General features: G+C 36.8%; 1 protein-coding gene and 1 pseudogene across 2 annotated transcripts; both read left to right on the top strand.

Moving 5' to 3' along the window:
• Positions 1-27499, top strand: TMPRSS12 (transmembrane serine protease 12; the record flags this gene model as incomplete). Its single annotated transcript, XM_081127782.1, has 5 exons — positions 1-425; positions 884-1108; positions 7125-7387; positions 24322-24464; positions 27248-27499. 5 exons carry the CDS (start codon positions 1-3, stop codon positions 27497-27499), a joined length of 1308 nt encoding a protein of 435 aa, XP_080983908.1.
• LOC308553586 (nibrin pseudogene) lies at positions 8679-10919 on the top strand (annotated as a pseudogene). The gene is made up of 2 exons: positions 8679-10114; positions 10391-10919. The product of its transcript is annotated as a nibrin pseudogene (transcript).

Below are 27499 nucleotides of genomic sequence, written 5' to 3'. Positions count from 1 at the left end.
ATGGGGCCCGGGCTCCTGAGCGCCGCGCTGCTGCTTGCGGGGAGCTCCCTCTTGTTCCCGGGACGCTTCTCGCTCTCGGAGGAGGGCAGGCGCCGCCCTTCTTGGGAGCAGGAGGCTGGTCCCGGGGGGCCCGAGGCCCTGCGCGGGCAGCTCAGGCGGCAGCGGGGGCCCGACGCCCCGGAGAAGGGAGGGACGCACGCAAAGGGCAGTATCTGTTCATTCCTTTCCGCGGGCCGCAGCCTCCCTTGCCTTTTCCCCACTTCGACAGCGTTTGCTTTCGGTCCCTCCTTTCCCGTGTTCCACGTGCCTTTAAGTAAACAATGTACAGACCTCAGCAGGACCGCGGCAGCGACGCCCGTGGCGGCGGCGGCGGCGAACATGGCGCCCGTTTGCGTCGGGCGGCTCTGGGTGCGCCGCGAAGCAGGGTGGGGCTCGGCTTGCCCGCTTCCCAGATTAATAATTCATTGGGACTCAGAGTTCACTTAGGACTACTAGGTGGCCTTTTCATACCACAGTTGGGAAAAATTACCCTAGCACGTTAAATGTCAAGTATAGAACTTGTAAGCTCTCGATTCACCAGTTCCAGGCCCTTTGATCACCTGTTTACACAGGGAAGAGCGTGCTACCTGGCCAGAGAAACATCTCGTTTTTATCTTCTGGGCAACAGAATTTTAAAATTAATGAATTGTGCTGATGTAATGTCTTTCTATTTATAAGTAATCAATCGAGGCATGTTTACCTTAACTCTCCTTTTTTTTTTCTCCTTCAAAATATGGGCTTGCCTTAGGTACCCAGCTTGCTTTATCAGTTGTTAAAATAGGAATTTAAAAGATTGTATTAATGTGTGAAGATTAGGAAGTAATACATATTATTGGGTGTTCAGTCTAAGTAATATATCATTTTTATTTTTAGATTGTGGAACAGGACCGCTTGTGGATATGTTGAGAGGGTCTCGGATTGTAGGGGGCACAAATGCTCAAATTGGCGCATGGCCCTGGATAGTTAGCCTGCAGATTCAATCTGGAAAAGTTCTTGCTCATGTATGTGGGGGAAGCTTAGTGAAAGATAGTTGGGTCCTCACAGCTGCCCACTGCACTAGGGACACTAGGTATGTATTCACAGCACAACTCCTGTTTTATTCTCATAGGGGATATTTTAAAGTGGTAGAGGAACATTCGACTTCAGTCATGTTCGCAAGGGCCCATTATGCCTTAAATGTACTACACTGAATATCTTTTGAAATGAATCCTTTAAGTCAGGGGTCAACAAACATTTTCTGTAAATATTTTAGGCTTTGCAAACCATATGCTCTCTTTCACAACTATTCAGCTCTGCAACTATAGAACCAAAGTGGTTATAGACAATACATAATTGAATTTGCATGCTGTGATCCAATAAAACTTTAATTATGAACATAGATATTTGAACAAAATATTATTTTGTTATTTTGGGTTTTTCCCAATCATTTACAACTACAAAAAACAAACATTCTTTGTTTATTAGCTGTGCAAAAATAGGAGACAGGCCAGATTTGGCTTGTGGGTTGGAGTTTGTGAGACCTGGTTTTAAATAATGAAACTTTCTTTTAGCTTTTAAGATTATTATATTGTAATCATGCATTTGTCTTTCTCATTAGATCATGAGTTATTTGAAGGCAAGGACTACATGTTTTATTTTGTATTCTTGGTACTAATATAGGACTTGGCCTACTTTATAGGAGACATAATTTTTGTTGAATCTGGATGATGTCAATCTTGGAGAAATAGGATTTACTGCAGTGAGAATAGAACATTTAATATGAAGATCTGGCCCTGGCCGGGTGGCTCAGTTGGTTGGAGTGTCGTCCTACACCAAAAGGTTGTGGGTTCGACTCCCACATTGGGGTGCGTCATACCGGAGGCAACCAATTGCTGTTTCTCTCTCTCCACCTTCCTCTCTATAATCAATAAAAACATACCCTTGGGCGAGGATTATATATATATATATATATATATATATAAGATAAATCCTTTGGGAAACCATGGTACTTATTAATTTTTAAGAGAACAGTTGTCTTAGAGAAGAATGAAAAGTCTTTAAGAGGAACTAACAACTTCAAAATTCAATTGAGGGCAACTGGCCTGATTGGGTAGGGTTTTTATGTATACTTTATTTTTAAAACATGGATTGCAGTTCTCTCAATTGGCCTTTAAGGAACAGAGATTAGAAAAATGGGAAGATACTAAGGTATAAACCAAGGGTTGAAAAAAGTTTCAGAGTTACGAATCAGTTCTGTTCTTTCAGGTGTGAGTGTTTGACAACTGTTTTCTGACATGCTGTCTTTAAGAATTGCTTTTCTACAGCTTTCAAACCTTAAGCCGAGGGAGGGAAGGCCTGCTTGGTAGGGGTTGAAAAATCTTGGAAAGACTCTTAATGCCTACTAATCCTAACATTGTGCCTTTACTGGTCTGTTCCTTTGACATGGTGGGGAGCACAATGAGCTTGGGGTGGGGAAGTCTGTATCCTAGTCCTCCTGACACTTTGTGGTTCAGTGGCTTTAAGTAAGGTTCCAAAACCTACTGGATGTATGACCTTGGTCAAATGATACAGCTTTGTTATACTATCAGAGAATCTTAGAGTTCAAATAGCCATTTTAAATGTCTAGTTCAATCCTCTTCCTGTACACAAATCCTTCTTACAATATTGAAATAAAGGGTTCTCTAGTCTGAAATAATTATTGCTTCAATGTACTGAGCCAGGCATTTTTTCATACATAATGTCCACTAATCTTTACAACTACTCTTTGCTGTAGAGAGACCCTGAGACCTGAGCATTCATAAGTACCTTGCCCATGGCTCCAACAGCTGGAAAGCAACAAAATCAGGGATCAAATCTGGGTTTGTCAGAATGAAAACCCACACACATAACCATAACTATCTCATATGGATCTCTACCTGAAACAGCCTCTGTGATGATGAACTGCTACTGTGGGAGACTCTCATTTCAATTTTCAACAGCTTTAATTCTTACAAAGCTTTTCCTTATGTTGAACTAAGTGTCTTGGTTTTCATTCTGCCTTCTGAAGCCATATATATTAAACCTAATTCCTCTTCCAACCATTTGAAGATAATGTTCGTATTCCGCTTAACAGTTCCAAAGACTCAATCTTACTGATGTTTTTACCCCTTTACTCAACAAACATTTACTGAATATGTTATATACTAGGCACTGGACTAGGTTCTAAGAAAGCGACAACACTGAGGTCCAGTCTCTACTCTCTAGGATTTTCCTCCTGTCTCAGAAAACTAACTCTGCCACCTTCTATTCCTGTGTCCCGTCACTTCCTAAACCTTGCACCATCATTCATCTCTTATTCCTTCTTTTAACAACCACTTATCAAAGACCTGCTCTGAAATTAGGTACTGTCTAAGGATGTTACATATAATTCCATATTTTAAAAGCCCTCCCACTAATCCTCTGAGACAACTATTATCTCCACTTTACACCTGCGGACTCCAAGATCAGAGAGATTTGGTAACTTGTCCAAGATCACATTGCTGTTAAGTGGCAGCCCACGGATTTAACCCAGGTCTCAAAAACTATACTGTCTCATTATATCTCATTGTCTCTTTAGTATTTTTTCAATCTCTTCCTCTTGTTTCCTCTCTACAGCCTTCAAACCTGTTTGGGTCGCTTCACTGTTATTTATAAACAAACAAGCAAACAAACACACCCTACCTGTTTTGGTTCTTCCATTCACTGTTAGACTCCTTGAAAGAGAGATTCCCTTTGCTTCATCTGCATTGACTCATAAAATCCCACTTGCAATCTGGTTTCTGTGGCCAAAACACGGCATTAAAAATCCACCTCCATGCCAAATCCAATGACTTCTTCTCAGTCCCCATCCTATTTGATCTCTATAATATTTGACAAAGTTGAGTGTTGCTCTCATAACTCTTTTCTCGATTTCTAAGACACCATTCTACCTTTCCCCCCCTTTTCTCTGCTTCCTTGATGAGCCTTTGTCACCTTTTAAGTGGCAATATTTTCCTGGAGTTCCACCTTTGTCCTCTGGCTTTATCATCTGTACTCTTTCCTAGAGATCTCATCTGCTCCTGTTTCGGCCATCACCATGTACTGGCAACTCCCAAGTCTCTCCAGCCGAGTCGTATTTCCAACTGCCCACTATACATGTATATTGGAGTCACATTCTCAACAAGTCCAAAAGTGAAAAAATTTTCATTTTTTATTAAATTTATCAGGGCGACATTGATTAATAAAATTATAGAGGTTTCAAGTGTACAGTTCCATGATACATCATCTGTATCACACTTTGTGCCCACCACCCAAAGTCAGGTACTCTGGTCACCATATATTTGACCCCCTTTACCCTTTACTACCCCTCCACCCCCCTTCCCTTTGGTAACCACCATACTGTGGCCTGTGTCTATGAATTTTTGTTTGTTTTTCTTGTTTGTTCATTAGCTGCCAAAAATGAATTTTTAAATCTTTCTTCTAATCCTGTTCCTTCTCTCCCTCTCAGATAACAGCATTACCAACAGTGAGCTGACTCTCTGTATAGTAGCTCTTAAATTTGTTTCTTCTGTCCCCTAATACTCCCGCTGATTAGAAGTCAATTGAGAATATCAGTCTCCTCTTCCTTAGCTCATCATTTGCACTGCTTTCACCTATACTACTGCTATAACTGCTCTAATGAGTGTGTTGTCTCATTGTGGTTTTGCTTTGCATTTCTCTAATAGCTAGTGATGTTAAACGTATTTTCATGTGCTTACTGGCCATTTTATATCTTCTTTGGAGAAATGTCTTTTCAAGTCCTTTGCCCACTTTTAAATTGGGCTGTTTGAGGGGGTCTTTCTTGGTTATGTTGTAGGAGTGTTTTATATATTCTGGCTATTAATCCCTTATCAAATATATGTTTTGCAGATATTTTCTCCTATTCTGTGGTTACCTTTTCACTCTCTTAGTAGTGTCCTTTGATGCACAAAAGTTCTAAAAGTTATTTATAATTGATACACAATATTCTATTAAATAGTTTCAGATGTACATTATAGTGACTTTATATGTATATTAAGAAATGAACCCCATGATAAGTCTGGTTATCATCTGTCACCAAAGTTATTATAATATTACTGACTATATTCTTATCTTGTACATTATATCCCCATGACTTATTTGTTTTATAACAGGAAGTTTGTACTTCTTAATTCCCTTCACCTATTTCACCTGCACCCCCAACCTCTCCCCACTCTGGTAACCACCAGTTTATTTCCTGTATCTGTGATTCTGTTTCTGTTTTGTTTTGTTTGTTCATATGTTTTGTTTACAAGTTTTTAATTTTGATGAAGTCCAATTTACCTATTTTTTTCTTTTGTTCCTGTGCTTTCGGTGTCATATCCAAGAAATCATTGCCAAATCCAACATCATGAAGGTTTTCCCCTGTGTTTTCTTCTAAGAGTTTTTATATAATTTTACTCTTATATTTAGGCCATTACCTATTTTGAGTTAATTTTTACATATGGTGTAAGGTAAGGGTCCAACTTTATTCTTTTGCACATAGGTTTCCAATTTTCTCAGCACAATTTGTTGAAAAGCCTGTTCATTCCTCCATTGAATTGTCTTGACACTGTTTGTTTGTTTGTTTTGTGTGTTTTTTGTTAATTCTCATCTGAGGATACTTTTTCCATTGATTTTTGGAGAGAATGGAAGGGAGAGGAGAAGGAGGGAAGAGAGAGAAAGAGAAACATCGATGTGAGAGAGAGACATCGATTAGTTGCCTCCTGACATCCCCGACCAGGGCCAGGGATCAAACCTGCAACCCAGGTATGTGCCCTTGACTGGGAATTGAACCCACGACCCTTTGGTGCATAGGCCGACGCTCTAACCACTGAGCGACGCTGGCCAGAGCATTAAAGTAGTGATATTTTGAAAACAAAATAAAACTAGGACTTGAAACATTTTTTACAAACTTTTTAGAGTTTGCCCAGTCCACTTTTAAGAGAGCTAAACATCTCCTATTTCCTTGCGATAGATTCTAGAAAATACAACTGCAGGGTCAAATACAATGCAACTTTTACAGGCTTTTGAAACATGCTACCAAACTACTCATCTATTTATAGTTTCCACAATGAATAAGAGAGCCTTTATTCCTCTGACTCCCATCTGTACTGAGCATTATCATCAAATATGAGCACTCACATGTATGTGCTCGCACACACACCCTCATACATAAACTTTGCCAATTTGAATGGAGAAAAGGAATTTCAGCATTTGTAAACAACCATGTAAAAAGTAAAAGTCCTTCCTTCCCAATCCAATTACAGGTGTAACAACTATAAAATGCTTGGGCTTTAATTGTTGACTTTTGACCTACAGAACATCTTTTGGTTTGGTTTGGGAGTTTTAGCTTGCTTTTCATTTTTTTAAAGACTATCAAGATCCATTAGTTGCTTCTTATTTTTATATTTAGTGGTATGCTTTATAAAGTCCTTTCTCATGTCAATGTTATATATTCACCTATATATCCTTTCTGATTTAATTTTTATAATTCTCACACTAATTTAATATCCAAATGTTTCCTTCTAAAATTTTAAAAGTTTACACAAGTAGAGAGAATAGTTTAGTGAGCTCCCAGCTTCATGCCTGATCTTGTTTCATCTTTATCCTCAACTCCTCCCTCCAGTTATTTTGAAGCAAATCTCAGACATATCACTTTATCTCTAAAAGATAGGGAGTTTTATTTAAAATATTTGTGCTTAAATATTTAATCCATTTTGAGTTTATTTTGTTGTTTAGTGTTTTTCAGAGATTTACTTCACTTTTCAAACTAGTTAGTTAGATAGTTATCCCAATATCATTTACTCAGTCATGCTCTGTACCCTAGTAAGAAGTGCTGCTGCCTTAGTCATATAAATTCTTTGCATCTGTTTTTCGACTTTCTGTTCCATAGGTCTTTTTCTCTTTTCCTACATCTTGATATTTAGGTTTTTATTTGATAGGACTTTATGTCACATAAAAGTAGGATAAAGTTTTGTTGTTGTTAATTAACATGAGAAAAACTAGTGGGAGATTTAAGAATATTTACTTAAATAAACATGTTTATAATAAGAACATTTACTTTCTTTCAGCAATCCTTTAGAGTGGAGAGCTGTGATTGGAACTAACAATTTAGCCGGGAGACACAAGAAGATTATAAAAGTTAAAGCAATCATCATCCACCCGGAGTTCAATTTGGAAAATTATGTAAATGATATTGCACTTTTTCATTTAAAACAAGCAGTGAGGTATAATAACTATGTTCAGCCTATTTGTCTACCTTTTGATGTTTTCCAAAACCTGGATCGAAACACATTGTGTTTTATAGGTGGCTGGGGAAGAACAGGAGAAGAAGGTAATTCTAGTCTGAATTTTATTGATACAGTTTTTTTCTGGTTATTGGAGAGGGTGAACCCTTTTATATATTTCTTTATCTCTGCATTATGAGTTTGAACGATAGGTCTTAACAAACCAGTGAAAAGGAAATGCCTGTTTTTCTTGTCTTTATTTTTTTTCTTCCTTGTGGGAGAGAGAAAATTTTCTTCCAAAGCTGAAATAGAGAATTTCTCTGGTTATACATGCCAAAATACTTGAACCTTTTGACATTCTCAGACAGAATGATGGATCTAAGTGCTTCTTAGATCCATTTGAGACTCATAGGTTACGGTGCCAGCTATGTGACAGATTATCTTAAATAATAAGCTTCTGGATATAAGGAATCAACTTAGTGTCCTTTTTAATTTAATGCCCTGTTTAGTATCAAACAAGTTGATTGTCATGTATTTTCTTTAGTACACAAAAGGTCACTAATTGTTGATTGGCTGAACTAATGGGAGACATTAAAATGTAGAAAACAGTCTCTGACTTTGGTAATAACAACAGCTACTTTTTGGGAGCATTAACCATGTTTCAGGCCCTGTTCTAAATATATTACTTTATTTTATCTTATCCTCCCAATATTCCTATTAGGGAGTTAATGTTGTTATTCCCTTTTAACATATCAGGAATTGTGGATCTTAGAAGTTGAGTAGCTGGGACTCAGATCTAGGTCTTTTTTATTTTAAAGCCTGAATATTTAAGTACTACATTAAGTACAAACTGCTCTTGAGATAGTGAAAGTCTAGTTAGCAATATATGAGATCAAGTGCTGAGACTTTTTTTTCTATTCCTTACAGAACCGAGCCATTTCAGTATTTGTGGATTGTTTAGATAGGTTAGATATAAGTGTATGAAAGATGTGTGGATTATTTTCCCCCCTCTGTTAACACTTTCTAAGGAAGATAAAGCAATATGGTGTAGAGAAAAGAGCACTGGCTGTAGAATCACAAACATCAATCTGAATCTCAGCCCTGCCATGTACTAGCTGAATGGCCATTGGCAATTATTGAATCTTAAACTATTAGAACAGCAATGATAGGGGCAACTACCATTTATGCAGGACAAGCATTTTAATGCGTTCCTCATTTAACACCCCTAACAATACTATGAGAAATACCATAACCTGGATGAATAAACTGAGGTTTAAAGAGGTTAATATGGAGAACTCATATGTCTAGGAGCCCACAGTCCCAACACACCGCTGCCCCGCACGTCTGTTAGTTGTGGTTGCATAGCTGCAGGTCGCCCTGACACTGAGGACTAGACCCATGTGGAAGCTGCTCCCCCAGGTAGCCCAGCCAAGAACCATACAGACTTTTGATGGGCGTTGAGTACGTTGTTGGAAGGAAAAACTGGCATTCTCATTGAAAATGATCAGTCAGTCAAAGTCATGCTGTTGACTGCCAACTTTTCTGTAACCAACCTGAGTCAAACAGATGAAATCCTTATATTGACAATAAAGATAATTCTAAGCATGGTACCTTTGTTAATGAGGAAAAAATGCAGAATATCCTTTCACAAACTTTGAAGATGGGTTAGAGTTACTTTTGGATTGTTTGCAAGTAAATTGAGAGTAGAGTATGTGCCTTTGGTTGCATGCTCTTGTTTAGATGTCTCTGGGAAAACCACTTTAAATCAAGCCACACTGCCACATGGAGGCTTACTGTAAACAGCAGGACACACACCTTGTCATGATATCAGTTCAAGTGACGGTTAAAACAATACGAGCACTCATTCGTGGATGTCCAATTATAAAGCCAGAATATTTTACTGAATTTCTTAAAGCACTTCCGTCTAAGAAACAGCTTCCACAAATTGAAAGTTTTTACCTAGCTATTGATGAACCAGCTATTGAAAGTAAAAATATTGATCTGTCAGGACAACAGGAAAGAAAACAGATCTTCAAAGGGAAGACATTTGTATTTCTGAATGCCAAGCAGCATGAGTTCAGCAGTTGTTTTTGGAGGAGGAGATTAGAGGTTGATAACAGAAGAAAATGAAGATGATGATAGTTTATTTTCAGCTCCTGAAAAATGTGTTGTTGATATAGGAATAACAATTCCTAGACCTTATTTTCTGACTCAGAAAAAAATGGATTTATTCTATTACGGATATGCTGCAAAGGCAGGGTCTTAGACCTATTCCTGAAGCAGAAATTGTATTGGCAGTTAGTTTCATGACTACACAGAATTACTGCGTAGGATTCAGGATGACGAGTCCAGGGCCAAGCCTTTCCCAAGGCTTGTCAGTCAAAGAGAAGCTCATGCCAAGTGCCCCAGTGAACACTACAACATATGTAGCCAACACAGAGTCAGAGAAAACAGACACATGTGGATTTGAGTGAAAGGCCAAAAGAAATAATCTTCAGAATGGAACAAAAATCCAGAATGCCTTCACAAGAAACATCCACTGTGAAGGAACCCCCCAAAATAAGCTCTGATAATAATAATGTAATATTAAATACTCTGGTTAGGATGAAAATCCCAAACTATCAGCTTTTACCAACTAAGCTCCAGATGTAAATAGAGATAGATGGGGCTTCCCAGCAGCCGCTGACCAACTCTGTCAGAAAATACTTCCAGCTGTCCACCAAGAAAAGGAAAAGGGATGAAGAAAAAGAAGAAATTTCCTCATCTGCCCAGCCAGGCGTGGCTCAGTGGTTGAACGTTGACCTAGGATCCAGGAGATCACGGTTCAACTCCCAGTTGGGGCACATGCTCAGGTTGTGGGCTCAATCCCCAGTCGAGAGCATGCAGGAGGCCACCAATCAATGACAACTCTCTCATCATTGATGTTTCTCTCTCTCTCTCTTCCTTCCTCTCTCTGAAATAAATAAAGATGTTTTTAAAAAAAGAAATTTCCTCAACTAAATCAGCAAGAATGAAAATGTTTTGTTCTCATATAGAATAAACACAACTTGCTACACCTTCAATATGGAAAAATAAGGAGCAGCATCTATTTCAGAATGAGGCTGGGGTAGGGGTGGGGAACCAGGTAACTTATTTACGGATACAGATTCAAAATCCACTGTGAAAAATTCTGCCAATAAATCTCTTTCTACAGAAAAACCAAGATCAGAAAAAAGGAAAACTGCTGATTTGCCCATAGAAAATGAAGTATTGGAACAATTATGATTTGGCCATAGAAAATGAAGTATTGGAACAATTATTCAAGAACAGAAACCAGAGTTTAAAACTGAAGTAAAAGTTCAAAAACAAGAGAAAGATGTCATGTTAGAAAAAGGCCAAGGTTGGATATAGAAACAAATGGCTCTTGATGATGAAACAATACCAGAAAGTAACAAAATATCTCAAGAAAATGAAATTAGGAAGAAATGTGATCTCAAGAAAGAATTACTATGGTCAACCAAAAAAGAATCATCTAACGATAATAGGCTTCAGGATGGCGGTGAGACGCTTCCAAAGAAGATGTTACTGACTGAATTTAGATCACTGGTGGTCGGTAACTCTGCCTCCAGAAATGTACCCAGTGAAAATTATTGTAGTTGACTAAAGAATTTCAAGAAATTCTGAATGGTCACATTTCCTGGAGGAGGAAGGATTCCACAGAGAAATGGAGGTGCAAAATTAACATGCAAAAGAAGAGTCTCTTGCTGATGATCTCTTTAGAAATAATCCTAATATAAAAAGGAGAAGATAACTAAGGATTTTATAAAGAAGATAACAGAAAAACATTTCTTGTGAGGTATTACATCCTGTTTCCTTGGGGTACATGCATATAGGATACCTAAGGAATCTAAATTACAAATGTTTTATGGCCTGAATTTGTTAAATGCACAAAACTCCAAAAAAGAAGAGGTTAATACAATACATTGCCCAAAGTTACACAGTGAACTAAGTAAGGAGTTAAAATTCCAAGCCCAGGTCAGCCTGCCTCAAAACTCATTTGTTTCTACTATTTTGTATCATCTCTCACAATGTCACACATTTTCATGAATATGATTTCTGTGGTTTGATGGGTCTTGAGAGGGTTGAAAAACAAAGCCTGCTGAAGTGTGTATCGGGAGACTTCCATAAAGTTTGAGCTCTAGGGCTATGTTCTAAGACTGAGTCAGACTCACGATCTAGTATGTAGTTCATACATACTTCAAATGTTATAGAGGTATGCTCAAAGCAAAAGAATGGAAAACACTACACCATGGCAACTTTAATCAAAACAAAGCCGGAATGAACTTTTGATTAAGATGACGGAGTAGGTAAACACTATGCTTTCCTCCTCCCCCAATCACATCAAAATTACAACTGAATTATAGAACAGCCACCCTTGAGAACCACCTGAAGACTAGCTGAACAGAGGTGCTTTAACAAGGATATAAAGAAGAAGCCATGGTAGGAGGGACAGAGATACAGAATGGGCAGATCCTATACCCATGGTGTGGTGGTTAAGAATCGGGAGGGATAGTTTGTCCCTGCAGCTAGCTTGTAGAAGATGCATTTCCCTTGCCGCATTGCCATGGCTGCACTTGATGGCATTGTCCACCCCCCTGCCAGGGAGAGCCTATGCTATGCTGAGTACTCACCACCCTCAACCAAACAACCAGACAGAGATCAAACAGGGCCTGACAAGAAGCTTTATAGCTGTAGGGCTAGGTGTTGCAGCTTTTGCATTTGCATGTGGCTATGTATTTCAGATCTGGATACTTCTAGAACAAGTAATCACAGAAACTGCAAAGATTTCAACTCTTAGTCTTTCACCCTACTGTAAAGGAGGATTTGAACAGAAAATTAGTACGCAAGAAGCTAGTCTTATTTTGGGTGTAAGCCCATCTGCTGGCAGCACAGGAGAATCATGATTTTGAATCACCCAGATAAAGGTGGACCTTCATACGTAACAACCAAAATAAGTGAGGCAGCCCAGCCAGTGTGGCTCAGCTGGTTGAGCAGCATCTCATGCACCAAGAGGTCACTGGTTCCATTCCCAGTCAGGGCACATGCCCAGGTTGTGGGCTCAATCTCCAGTAGGGGGTCCAGGAGGCAGCCAATCCATGTTTCTCTCTAATCAATGCTTCTATCTCTCCATCTCCCTTCCTTTCTCTCTAAAATCAATAAAAACATATTTTAAAATATTAAATAAATACCCCTGCCTGGTTTTGCTCAGTGGTTAGAGCACCAGCCCACAGACTGAAGGGCCCCAGTTTCAGTTCCAGTCAAGGGCATGTACCTCAGTTGCAGGCTTGATCCCTGAGCCCAGTTGGGGCATGTGAGGGAGGCAACCAATTGACGTGTCTCTCTCACATCGATGTTTCTATCTCTCTCCCTCTCTCCCCCTTTCACTCTCTCTGAAAAGGAATGGAAAAAATATCCTTGGTAAGGATTAAAAAAAACAAAACAGAAATTAAGAATACAATAACTGAAATGAAAAATACACTAGAGGGAATCAACAGCAAATTAAATGAAGCAGAAGTTTGAATCAGCAATTTGCAAGTCAAGTTAATGGAAACATCCAATCAGAACAGCAAAAAAAAAAAAAAAAAAAAAATAGTTTATGAGACCCCTGGGACAACATCAACAATAACATTTGCATCATAAGGGTACCAGAAGGAGAGGGGAGAGTAAGGCATTGAAAAATCCATTTGAAGAAATAATGACTGAAAACTTCCCTAATCTAGTGAAGAAAATAAACATACAAGTCCAGGACATGCACAGCCTGAAACAGGATGAATCCAAAGAGGTGCACACCAAAACATGCCATAATTAAAATGCCAAAGGTTAAAGACAAAAAGAAAGTCTTAAAAGGTGCAAGAGAAAAGCAGTTAGTTTCCTACAAGGGAGTTCCCATTAGACTGTCAGCTGATATTGCAACAGAAACTTTGCAGGCAACAGGGGACTGGCATGAAATATTCAGTGATGAAAATCAAGGACCTACAAACAAGATTACCCAGCAAGGCTACCACTTAGGATCAAAGGAAAGATAAAGAGCTTCCCAGACAATAAAAAGCTAAAGAAGTTCATCACCAAACTAGTATTACAAGAAATATTAAAGGGACTTGAAAAAGAAAAGATAAAAAATATAAATAATAAAATAGCAGTAACTACATACCTATCAATAATTACTTTAAATGTAAATGGATTAAATGATCCAATAAAAAGACATAAGTTGGCCGAATAAATCAGGAAACAAGACCCATACATATGCTGCCTACAGCAGGTGCACTTCAGGTAGAAAGACGTAGAGAATAAAGGGAAGGGAAAAGATATTTCTGCAAATGGAAATCAATAAACAAAAAGCTGGGGTAGCAATAATTATGTCAGACAAAACAGACTTTAAAACAAAAGCTATAACAAGAGACCAAGAAGTACATTTCATAATGATAAAGGGATCAATCCAACAAGAGAATATAACCCTTGTAAACAATTACCCATTAAACATAGAAACACCTAAATATATAAAGCAAATATTGACAGAGATCGACAAAAGATGATAATATCAGGGGACTTTAATTCCCCATTAACATCAATGGATAGGTCATCCAGACCAAAAAAATCAATAAGGAGAAGTGGCCTTAAATGACAAATTAAACCAGATGGATTTAATTGATATTTTTAGAATGGAAGAATATACATCTTTTAAATGATACATGGAACATTTTACAGAATAGACCCATGTATTAGCCCACAAAACAAGTCTCAATAATTTTAAGAAATCACGTCAAACATATTCTCCAATTATAATGGTATGAAACTAAAAATCAATTATAAGAGAAAACTAAAACACAAAACTTGGAAGCTAAATAGTGTACTGCTGAACTATGAATGGGTTAACAACAAAATCAAGGAAGAAAAAACAAAAAACAAAAACCTTGAGACAAATGAAAATAAAAACAAAAACACAATGACCCTAAATCTATGGGACATAGCAAAAGCAGTTCTAAGAGAGAAATTCATAGCAAGACAGGCATACCTCATGAAATAAATTTAAAAATCTTAAATAAATAATTTAACCTTACACCTAAAGGAACTACAAAAGAAGAACAAACAAACCCCAAAATGAGTAGAAGTAAGGAAATAATAAAGATCAGAGTGGGCCCTACTAATATGGCTCAGTGGTTGAGCATCGACCTAGGATCCAGGAGACTGAAGTTTGATTCCCGGTCAGGGCACAGGCCAGGGTTGTGGGCTCAATCCCCAGTGGAGGGCATGCAGGAGGCAGCCGATCAATGACTCTCATCATTGATGTTTCTATCTCTCCCTCTCCCTTCCTCTCTCTGAAATCGATAAAAAATACACTTAAAAAAGAGAGAGAGAGAGAGAGATCAGAGTGGAAATAAAAGGAATAGTCTAAAAAAAAAATAGAAAAGATCAATGAAATCAAGAGCAGGTTCCTTGAAAAGATAAACAAAATTGATAAACCTTTAACCAGACTCATCGAAGAAGAAAAAGGAGGAGGAGGAGGAGGAAGAAGAAGGGACCCAAATAAATAAATACGGAAATGAAAGAGGAGATCGACAATTGACACCACAGAAATACAAATAATTATAAGGAAATACTATGAACAAGTATATGCCAACAAGTTGGACAACTTGGAAGAAATAGAGAATCCTAGGAACATACAACCTTCAAAGATTGAATTAGGAAGAAACAAAATCTGAACAGACCCATAATGACTAACAAAATTGAATCAGTAATTTTAAAAAAACCTCCCAACAAACAAAAGTTCTGGACCAGATGGCTTCACAGGTTAACGAACATTCCCAGAAGAATTAACACCTATCCTTCTTAATTTATTCCAAAAAAATTGAAGAGGAAGGAAGTCTCCCAAACTTATTTTATGAGGCCAGCATTACTCTGATTCCAAAACCAGATAAACTAAGAAAAGAGAGAATATGTCAATATCCATGATGAACATAGATACCAAAATCCTCAACAAAATATTAGCAAACTTAATTCAGCAATACATTAAAAAGATCATTCACCATGATCAAGTGGGATTTATTCTTGGAATGCAAGGTTGGTTCAGTATCCACAAACCTCTAACATGATACACCACATAAACAAAATGAAAGATAAAAATCATATGATAATATCAATAGATGCAGAAAAGGCATTTGACAAAATTCAGCATCCATTTATGATAAAAACTCTCAGCCAAGTGGGAATAGAGGGACTATACCTCAACATAATAAAGACACATATAACAAAACCACAGCTAACATCATAATGAGGAACAAGAAAAGGATATACATTTTTACCACTTCAATTAAACATAGTATTGGAAGTCCTAGCTACAGCAATTAGACAAGAAAAAGAAAAGGCATCTAAATTGGAAAGAAAGAAGTTAAACTGTCATCATTTGCAGATGACATGATAGTATACATAGAAAACCCTAAGGTTCCACCAAAAACTGATAAATGAATTCAGTAAAGTAGCAGGGTACAAAATAATCAGAAATTGGTTGCGTTTTTATACACCAATAACAAACTACCGGAAAGTAAAATTAAGAAAGCAGTTGCATCAAAAAAATAAAATACCTAGGAATAAATTTAATCAGGGATGTAAAAGACCTATACTCAGAAAATTATAAGACATTGAAGAAAGAAATTGAGAAGATACAAATAAATGGAAGCATGTACTATGTTCATGAAGAAGAAGAATTAACATATTTAAAATGTCCACACTACCCAAAGAAATCTACAGATTCAATGCAATCTCTATCAAATATCAATGGCACTTTTCACAGAACTAGAATAAATAATCTTAAAATTAATATGGAACCACAAAAGGCCCAGAATAACCAAAACAATCTAGAGACAGAAAAACAAAGTTGGAAGTATCATGCTACCTCATATCAAACTATAATATAAGACTATAGTAATCAAAACAGCATGGTACTGGCATAAAAACAGACACATAAATCAGTGGAACAGAATAGAGAGCCCATGCATATAGGCAAATAAATACATGGCTATGTGGTCAATTAAGCTATGATAAAGGAGGCAAGAATATACAATGGGATAAAGATGGTCTCGTCAATAAGTTGTTTGGGCAAACTGGACAGACACATGCAAAAAAAGAAACTAGACCACTTTCTTACATCATATCCAATAATAAACTCAAAATGGAATAAATACTTAAATGTAAGACCCAAAGCGATAAAACTCCTAAGAAAAAACATAGGCAGTAAATGCTGACTTTGCTCTTAGTAATATTTTTTGGATATGTCTTGGGCAAGGGAAATGAAAAAATGGGACTACATCAAGCTAAAAAGGTTTTACACAGCAAAGGAAATCATCAACAAAACAAAAAGACAACCTACTGAATGGGAGAAGATACTCATCAATGGTATATCCTATAAGAGGTTAATTTCCAAAATATATAAGGGATTCATACAACTTAACACCAAAAAGGCAAACAGTCTGATTTAAAAATGGGCAGAGAACCTGAATAGACATTTCTCCAAAGAGGACATACAGATGGCCAATAGACATGAAAAGATTTTCAGTGTCAGTAATCATCAGGAAAATGCTAATTAAAATCAGATATCACCTCACACCTGTCAGAATGGTTATCATCAATAAATCAACAAACAACAAGTTTTGGCAAGGATGTGGAAAAAAGGTAACCTTAGAGCACTGTTGGTAGGATTGCAAATTGATGCAGGCACCATGGAAAACCGTATGAAATTTCCTCAAAAAAATTAAAAATAGAACTAAAATATGGCCCAGCAACTCCACTTTTGGGTACTCATCCAAAGAAATCCAAAACATAATTCAAAATTATAATGCACCCCAATGTTCATTATAGCATGAATTACAATAGGCAAGATATGGAAGCAAACTAAATGCCCATTGAGAAAAGCGAATGGGTAAAGAAGATGTGGTACATATATGCAATGGGATAATACGCAGCCATATATAGAATAAAATCACACAATTTGTGACCACATGGATGGACCTAGAGGGTATTATGCTAAGTGAAATAAGTCAGGCAGAGAAAGATGAATACCACATAATTTCACCTACATGTGGAATCTAAAAACCACAATAAACAAAACAGAAACAAATTTATAGATACAGAGAACAAACCGAAGGTTGACACTTGGGAGGGTGGTTTGGAGGTCGAGTGAAAAAGGTGAAGGGATTAAGTAGTACAAATTGGTGGTTACAAAGTAGTCATGGTGATGCAAAGTACAGCATAGGGAATATAGTCAATAATATTGTAATAACTGTGTATTAGTCGGGTGGGTATTAGACCTATGGGAAGATTACTTCGTAAGACATATAAATGTCTAGCCACTATGCTATCCATCTGAAATTAATATAATATTGATTGTCAAGTGTATTTGGAAAAAAAAAAAAATTAATAAAAAAATAAAACTTTAGAAAATACAAACAAAAAAAGAAAAGAACATAGGAATGGCTACATTAATATCAGATAAAGTAGATAAAAGCAAACCAGGAACAATGGGGAACATAACAGTGATACAAGCGTAAATCTACCAAGGAGACATAGTAATCCTAAATGTTTTTGCACCAAATAAGAGAGATACAGTTTCTTAAAAACATATTTGTGAACACATACTTACCTTATGACTAAGCAATCACACTCCTAGGGATTTATCCTTGAGAAATGAAAACATATGTCCACACAAACACTTGTTCACAAATGTTCATAAATGCTTTTATTTGTAGTATCTAAAAACTAAATGTCTTTCAAAAGGTGAATGATTAAACAAACTGTATCTAAATAGACTATTTAAAATGACTAGGCATGCCCTAGCCAGTTTTGCTCAGTGGTTAGAGTTTTGGCCCTCAGACTGAGGGGTCCTGGGTTTGATTCCAGCCAAGGGCACATACCTCAGTTGCAGGCTCAATCCAGGCTCAATCCCCAGCCCCAGTCCGAATGTATGCAGGAGGCAACCAATGGATGTGTCTCTCTTACATCCATGTCTTTCTCTCTCTCTGTCTGTCTCCCCTTCCACTCTCTCTGAAAAACAATGGAAAAAATAACCTCAGGTGAGGATTAAAAAAATAAATAAAAATAAAATGACTAGGCAGATTTAAGAGAACCAAATAGAATCTTTTTAAAAATTAAAAATGTAGTTGCTAAAGTTGAAAACTCCCCAAGTTAATTATCATATACTTAACATGCAATTCTACTTTTAAGAGTTAAAAGGAATTAACTCTTGATGTATGCAGGTGCTAAGATGGATTACAAGGGCATTATGCTGAGTGAAAAGAAGCCATTTTCAAAAGGTCATATACTGTATGATTCCATTTATATAACACTCTCAAAAGACAAAATTATAGAGGAGGACAGATTACTGGTTGCTGGGGATAAGGTTAGGTAGCATGAAGGAGAGCTTTGTGATGATGGAATAATTCTGTATCTTGATTGTGGCATGCAATAAAACTACACACACACACACACACACACACACACAGACCAGTGTCAATTTCTTGGTTTTGATACTGTACTTCAGGTACATAGTAACCATTGCAGGAAACTGGGTAAAGAGTACACTGAACCTCACTGTACTACCTTTTCAACTTACTACAACTATAATTATTTCAAAATAAGAAGTTTTTTCTTAAAAAATGAACCATATATTACCAAGCATCCTCAGCCCCTACCCTCACCCCCAAGGTTGCTAGGAAAAAATGCTTAATGGAAGGGGAAAGGTAGAATATTTCCCAAAAAATATGCAGCTACAAATACCACTAATACAGATTTGCTGCCCAAAATCACTCTCAGAATGAAAAATGTAATTGCTAAAGTTTAGAACTCCGAGTGAATTAAGTTTTAATCAGACTCAGATGAAGAGAGAATTTGTGAGCCAGAAGACACATCTGAAGAAACTTACTAGACTGTAGCATAGAGAAAAAAACACACACAAAGTTAAGTATAAGTAGCATAGAATGAGAAAGTGAAATATACACTTAATGAGAGTGGTAGAGAGAACAAATGAAGAGAATAAAGGTAAGGCAATATTCAATGGATTAGGGGAAGCTGAAGATCAGATCAGCGAATAGAAGACAGGGTAGAAAAAAATCAATCAGAGAACCAAAAAGAAAAAACAATTAAAAAACAGGACATCAGTTTAAGGGTCCTACAGGACAACATGAAATGTAACAATATTCTCATCATAGGAGTGCCAGAAGAGGTCAAAAGTAAGAAAGGGTTAAAGAATCTGCTTGAAGAAATAATGGCAGAAAACTTCCCTAACCTGGTGAAGAAAAAAGTCACACAATTTCAGGAGGCAAAGAGAGTCCCAAGCAAGAAGAACCTAAAGAGGCCCACACCCAGACACATCATAATTAAAATGCCAAAAATTCAAGACAAAGAGAGAATCTTAAAGGCAGCAAGAGAAAAGCAAGCTGTTACCTGCAAAGGCGCTCCCATAAGGCTGACAACTAATTTCTCATCAGAAACTCTACAGGCCAGAAGGGAATGGCATGAAGTATTCAAGATAATGCAAAACAAGGATCTGAAACCAAGAATACTCTATCTAGCAAGGATATCATTCAAAATAGATGGTGAAATAAAGAGCTTTCCAAACAAAGAAAGGCTAAAGGAATTTATCACCACCAAATCACCATTGCAAGAAATGTTGAAGGGACTGCTGTAATAAGAGGTTGAAATAGAATGAGAAACATAGGCATAAAGAAATAAAATGGCAATAGATAAGTACGTATCAATAATAACCTAAAATATAAATGTCCCAATCAAAAGACAGAGGGTAGCTGAATGGATAAGAAAACAAGACCCAAATATATGCTGTCTATAAGTGACCCACCTCAGAACAAAAGACTCGAGGGGGTGGGGGGTGTAAAAAAACCCAAAAAACTTCTGGAGGACTTTAAAGGAGAGATTGACAGCAATACAGACATAGTAGGGGACTTTAACACCCCACTGACTTTACAGGATAGATCTTCCAGACAAAAAATCAGCAAGGAAACAATGACTCTAAATGACACACTAGATCAGATGGATTTAACTGACATTTACAGAACATTCCACTCCAAAGCTGCAGAATAGGCATTCTCCTCAAGTGCACATGGGACATTCTCAAAGATAGACATGTTGGGACACAAAACAAGTCTCTGCAAGTTCAAGAAGATTGAAATAATATCAAGCATCTTCTTGGACATTTACACAATGGAATATATGCAACTGTAAAAATGAAGGATCTCTTACACTTTGAGACAGCGTGGTGGGACCTGGAGAGTATTACGCTAAGCAAAATAAGCCAGTCAGAGAAAGACAAACATCACATGATCTTACTCATATGTGGAATCTAATAAACAAAATAAACCGATGAACAAAATAGATACAGAGACACAGAAGCATGGAACAGACTGAGGGATCTCAGAGGAAAGGTGGGAGTGTGGGGGGGAGATTAACATAAAAATTTATATGCATATATGCATGACAGCTTGACCTGATGGACACAGACAATAGTAGGGTGAAAGCCTGGGGGTAGGGGTACAGCGTGTAGGGGATCAATGGGGGAAAAAGAGACACTTGTAATACTCTCAACAATAAAGAAAAATAAATTTTTTTAAATTTTATCAAAATTTTGAAAAAGAATAGAATTCAACATAACCAAGTTGAGTTTATCTAAGGAATTTAAGGTTGGTTTAATATTAGAAGTCCCTTAATGTAATTCAGCATATTAACTGATAAAAGGATTAAAAAACATGATTATCTCAGTAGGTGTAGAAGAAGCACTATTAAAAACTCATAACAATTTAGACATAGAAGGGAACTTCCTTAACCTGATTAAGGTTATCTACCTCCAAACTTCAGCAACATCATTATTATAGAAAAACATTTCCCTTAAAATCTGGAATGATTTCCCCCATCATCGCCACTTTTATTCTGTACTGTAGTAGAGGTTCTAGCAAGTGCAGTAACAGTAGAAAAAAATGCAAAAGACATAGGACTTAGAAAGGTACTAAAAAAAATATTTACAGAGGATGGGACTATACATTTAAAAAGAATCCAACATTGAAATTAAGATAATCTAGTAAAGGGGCCAGATACAAAATCAATATAACAATTTATTTCATTTCTGCACACTATCAGTGGTTAGAAAATGTAATTTTAAAAGTTAACATCTCACACCCACAACGATGGCTATAATAAAAAAAAATTAGGCAGTAACAAGTGTTGACAAAGATGTAAAGAAATTGGAACCCTCATACATTGCTAGTGGGAATATAAAATGATACAGCTGCTTTGGAATACAGTTTGGCAGTTCCTCAAAAATTTAAACATACAGTTACCATACAAATCCGCAATTTCACACCTAGGAATATATCCAAGAGAAATGAAAACATATGTTCACACAAAAACCCATACTCAGCTGTTCACAGCAACACTATTTCATAGTAGCAAAAAAATAAAAACATGTAAATGTCCATCAACCGAAGAGTAAACAAATTGTGGTATATTCATACGATGGAATATTATCCAGCCATAAAAAGAAATGAAGTACCAATACATGCTAAAACATTATGCTAAGTGAAATAAGACAGACACAACCCCTACATATTATAAAATTCCACTTATATGATAAAATGTCCAGAATAAACAAGAATGGATCAGTGGTTGGAATTAAACTATAAACAGTAACATTAAACTATAAACCAATAACAGAAAGATAGCTGGGAAATCCAAAAATACACAGAGATTAAATATGAATGGAATAATATAGTATTGTACCAGTGTTAAATTTCCTGATCTTGATAAAAGTACTATGGTTAGTAAGAGAATGTCCTTTTTCTTAACAAATGCATACTCAGTATTTAAAAGTATAGGAAAACAATGTCTGCCATTCACTCTCAAGTGTTTCAGAAAAAAATTATAAACACACGGAGTGCAAATAATACTGCACATGTGACAAAAAGAAAACAACTGGTGAATCTCAGTAAAAGGTCTTTGACAGTCCTTTGTACTATTCCTGCTACTTTTCTATAATTTTGAAATTTTTATATCTAAATAAAAAGTTGCAAAAACAACTGTAGATTAAAGAAACTAGGAGGTGAACATATGGCTGCTCACTGAGAAATTCTTTCATCTTTGCTTTATGTTTAAAATTTTTCATAAAAAAGTGTTGGAAAAGTGAACAGACATTAACATTTACAATAAAAGCAAAATGATTAGTTAGCTATAAACAAATCTAACAAAAGATTGCAGGCCTTTTATGGATAAAAACCCTAAAACATTTTTAAAAGACATTTACAAATACCTAAGTAAATGGAATGGTGTACTTTATACTTTAATAAGGCTGAGTATCATAAAGATGATAAGCTCTAATATAAGTTTGAGACAATTAAAAAGTTCTAAAAAACCCAAGAGCCCGGCCGGGCATGGCTCAGTGGCTGAGCTTCGACCTGGGATCCAGGCGATCGGGATTCGATTCCTGTCAGGGCACATGCCCGGGTTGTGGGCTCGATCAATGACTCTTTCATCATTGATGTTTCTGTCTCTCTCTTTCCTTCTCCTTTCCTCTCTCTGAAATCAATAAAGATATATTAAAAATAAATAAATAAATAAAAACCCAAGAATAGCCAAGGCAATAGTATGGCAGAGAAATATGTTGGAGGAGTTGCCCTCCAGAAATCAAGGTTTATTCCGAAGCTGTAGTAATTAGTCAGTGTTACCTCGATGCAAGGAAATTCTAAATGACCAGTGGAACAGAAGAGAAAACCCAGACATCTGTTTCTGTGCTCACTCTTCTATTCACTTTGAAATCTCTGGGTTTTTTTAATATCACTGCACCAGGTTCATAAATTGGGTGGTAGGTTCCCAGGTGTTCATTTCATTATTAAATTTTATAACTTACATGCCACATATATTCTTTTATATGCAGCTGTATTCCTGGAAATTACTTATTTTAAAATAAATGGCAGAAATGTGGCTGACCTCCAGGAAGCCTCGATCCAGGAATCTGAATGCTTTGGGATATATTTTATTTCTATTTTCTAGTCCTATTCTCTCTGTATGTTGACTAGTTTCTCAGGCTGCCTACCCACAAAAGGCTGAAACTGTGACATCAGGGTGCTTTGGATTTATAGCTAAACAGTCATGTGACTAGGGTGAGAAGTTCTTCTCTGGCAGCCCCGGTTCAAAAATGCTGGAGAAGTATTCCAATTGGTTGCACTTATACCAAATATAGTCAGGTCTAGACCAGTCAGTGTCACCGGGAGAATGGAATTCTGTGAATGAAACAGTTGGGTCATCTGCCGACTTGCAGTCAAGGGAACAAATGTCTATTACCAGAAAAACTAGAGAAGTATGTGGGGCACACAAAACATTCAGCTACCACATATGACAACTGCAACTCTGAGGCAGGCTGATAGGACTGGATGCTGCTGTTACAGCAGCTTTTCTATGGACAAATCTTACCGTAATCTGTCCTTTAATGGTTCCTGAAGTGCTGTCTTGCATTTTCGTATTTTTTGTGTAGCAAAGAAACACTTTATGTTCAGGAATGAGCAGAGAACTTAGGGGAGTACATAAATTAAAATCTGTTTTATTTTCCTGTGCACCATCCTTCAAGACTTAGCATCATTATAAAATTAAATAAAAATTTTCAAAACTTACAACATAAGAAAGATTGACCTCAGGCTTTACCTTTTTAGTCCTTGACAATAGCTTTGTTTTGTAAAATTGGTAGATCCTATTGTGAGACCTTCAAGAGTATACGAGAGCAAAGACAGTAAAAATAACCTGAAATTCCCACTATCTAGACATAACTGTCATTAACATTTTTGTGAATGTCCTTCCACAATCTTCCTAGGTATACATACATACATTTATTGATACCATTTTACATAATTGTTGAATCAGTCACTTTGGAAAGAAAACCTCTTCAACATGAACATTTTATATTACTGTCAAAATGCCTGCTCTCCAAAATAATTTATTGATATTTTTTTGTTAATAGGTAATGCTACAAGTGTGTTACAGGAAGCACAAGTGCATTATATTTCTCGAAGCGTTTGCAGTTCTGATAAGAGTTATGGGAATATTATTCCTATAACTTCGTTTTGTGCAGGTGATGAAGATGGAATTTTTGATACTTGCAGGGTAAGACCAAATAATTTTTCTTAGAAATATTTTCTAGAGCCAGAGGGAACTTGAACAAGGCCTTTGATCACTTTCCGGTGATGTCCTTTTTAAAAAAAAACAACAATTTTTAAAAATTAATTTGTGAGGGGGGGGGAGAGAGAGAGAAACATCGATTTGTTGTTCCACTTATTTATGCATTCATTGGTTGATTCTTTGTTGTTGTTGTTAAATATATCTTTATTGATTTCAGAGAGAAAGGAAGAGGGAGAGAGAGAGAGAGAAACATCAGTGATGAGAGAGTCATTGATCGGCTGCAGCCCGCAACCTGGGCATGTGCCCTGACCGGGAATCGAACCCCGATCTCCTGGATCCTAGGTCGAAGTTCAACCGCTGAGCCACACCTGGCTGGGCCATTGGTTGATTCTTGCACGTGCCCTGACCGGGGATTAAATCCAAAGCCTTGGCTTATCAGGATGATGCTCTAACCAACTGAGCTACCCAGCCAGGGCTGGTAATGTCTTAGTTATCAAGTCTAAAAGTACTAAATTCTTGCCCTGGCCAGTGTGGCTTGCGGCTTGGTTGGGTGTTCCCCCCAGGCACCGAGGGTTTGCAGGTTCAGTTTCCGGTCAGGACACTTGGTTGAGGGCTCAATCCCTGGCAGGGGATGTGCAGAAGGCAGCTCATCAGTGTTTCTCCCTCCCTTCCTCTCTCTCAAAAAATATTTTTAAAAAATTTATTTTAAAAAAGTACTAAATTATTTTTTCTCGTTTTTAACTATACAACAATACGAATCTTCTTGCTTTCCTGATTTGCACTGAATCTTTCTTCCTTTTTCCCCCCATTACCGCCTTTATTGAGATATAATCTACATATACACAATTCACCCATTTAAAGTATACAGCTCAATGGGTTTTTAATATATTTACAGAGTAGTGCATCATCACCATAATCTAATTTTAGAACACATTTGTCAACACAAAAAGAAACCTCTATTCATTAGAGTCACTCCCCATTCTCCTCCCACCCACCCCCAGCCTTAGGCAACCACTGATCTTTATAGATTTGCCTATTCTGGAAATTTCATATGAATGGTATCATTTAATATGTAGTCTTTTGTGACTGACTTTTTTCACTTAACATAATGTCTTCAATGCTCATCTACATTATGACATGTATTAATACTTTATTCGTTATATTGCCAAATAATGTACCATTGTATGAATAGGCCACATTTTATTTATCCATTCATTAGTTGATGGACATTTGAGCTATTTCCACTTTTTGGCTATTATGAATAATGTTGCTATAAATGTTTCTGTATATGTTATTATGTGAAGGTATGTTTTTATTTCTCTTGGAAATTTCACCTAGGTGTAGAATTGCTGAGTCCATGTTTAACATTTTGAAGAATTGCCAGACTGTATTCCAAAGTGGCTGCACCATTTTACATTCTCAGCAGTAATGGATAAGGGTTCCCATTTCTCCACATCCTGGTCAGCACTTACTGTCTGTCTTCTTGATTATAGCCATCCTTGCATGAAGTGGCATCTCACTGTGCTTTTCATTTGCATCGCCCTAACGACTAATCACGTTGAACATCTCTGCATGTGCCTATTAGCCATTTGTATATCTTCTCTGGAGAAATGTCTATCCAGATCCTTCGTCCATTTTTAAGTTGACTTTTTTCCTTTTTATAATTGAATCATAAGTATTCTTTATATATCATGGATACAATTTTCTCCCATTCTGTGGACTGTTTTTTCACTTTCTTGATATTTTCATTTGTAGCACAAAAGTTTTTGACTTTTTATGAAGCTCGATTTATCTGCTTTTTGTTTTGACTCTGTCCTTATTGCTCTTTGCTTCACTGCTTCCAGATCCACCAGGACTTCGCTGCTGAGCGGTGCCCCACGCTCGGACCTTTCCTGCTCATTCCAATTTCTAGACATCCAGGGTCTATCCTTCCCATGTCATTTTCTTTAAAAAACCTTGCTGAGTAAAATAACAAAGAATCCAATCTAGTTGAACTGCATTCATAAGAGAAACACTCTCATTGTCAAAAAATAATTATTCAGTGCCTACCATATATAGAGAATTTGAAAACATTTTAGAAACAGCCTTTAACTTTTAGGCACTGAAACAGTTAGCTCAGCATCCTTGTTGTTTGGAGAGATTAACATCCTTAGTGATAGTGTCTCTGTTGGTACACTGACAGTCCTGTGTATATTATGGGGGAGATTTGTTATTTATAATACTACAGAGAGGATTAACCATTTATTCCTAATATCAGGCACCACCCGATGTGAACACTTAGAAAGATGCCATTTCTTGCAAGATTCAGTTTACTCCTCTCCTCTTGCTAGCACGCCACATGCACCTAAAAGACTCCTTCATATATCTTAGAGTTATACCTTTCACAAATGGCATTAAGCAACAGAAGTATTCCAGTAGACAGTGTTTACAATATTTTGTACATATCCTAAATTATATTTCTCCTGAGTAATTGTACTTAAAAAATTCAAACAATGTGATTTGTAGTATTTTGGGTCAAAACTACACTGATGGTAAGTTTATCCACCAGCTATATGGTTCCTCTAAATACCAGGCCAGAGTGAATGTAACTGAATTCCTGTTTGAGTTGGAATATAAAACTGAAAATCTATTGATCTTAGTTACTCAGAGGTATATTGAAAATGTATATTCATAGAAATGTATGTTTTATGTGATTAATTTATTCCAGCTTTACTATTATATAAAGACTACTAGAAGTAACTAACATTATTTTGGGACTTTTTTAATAGGGTGATAGTGGTGGACCATTAATGTGCTACTTACCAGAACATAAACAATTTTTTTTAATGGGAATTACCAGTTACGGATATGGCTGTGGTCGAGAAAATTTTCCTGGTGTCTATTGTGCACCTTTCTTCTACAAAACGTGGCTGACAAATCACCTCAACCAGACAAGGAATAAAGGCATATTTAATATAAATATTTTACCTGGACAGGTCCTTGTCACCTTAGGTTCTGTTGTCTTACTAGCAACTCCATAA

Source organism: Miniopterus schreibersii (genome assembly GCF_964146895.1).
Source record: "Miniopterus schreibersii genome assembly, chromosome: 2".
Classification (NCBI taxonomy): domain Eukaryota; kingdom Metazoa; phylum Chordata; class Mammalia; order Chiroptera; family Miniopteridae; genus Miniopterus; species Miniopterus schreibersii.
The sequence above is the reverse complement of the archived record's forward strand: the minus strand, read 5'-3'. Positions and strand labels throughout refer to the sequence as shown.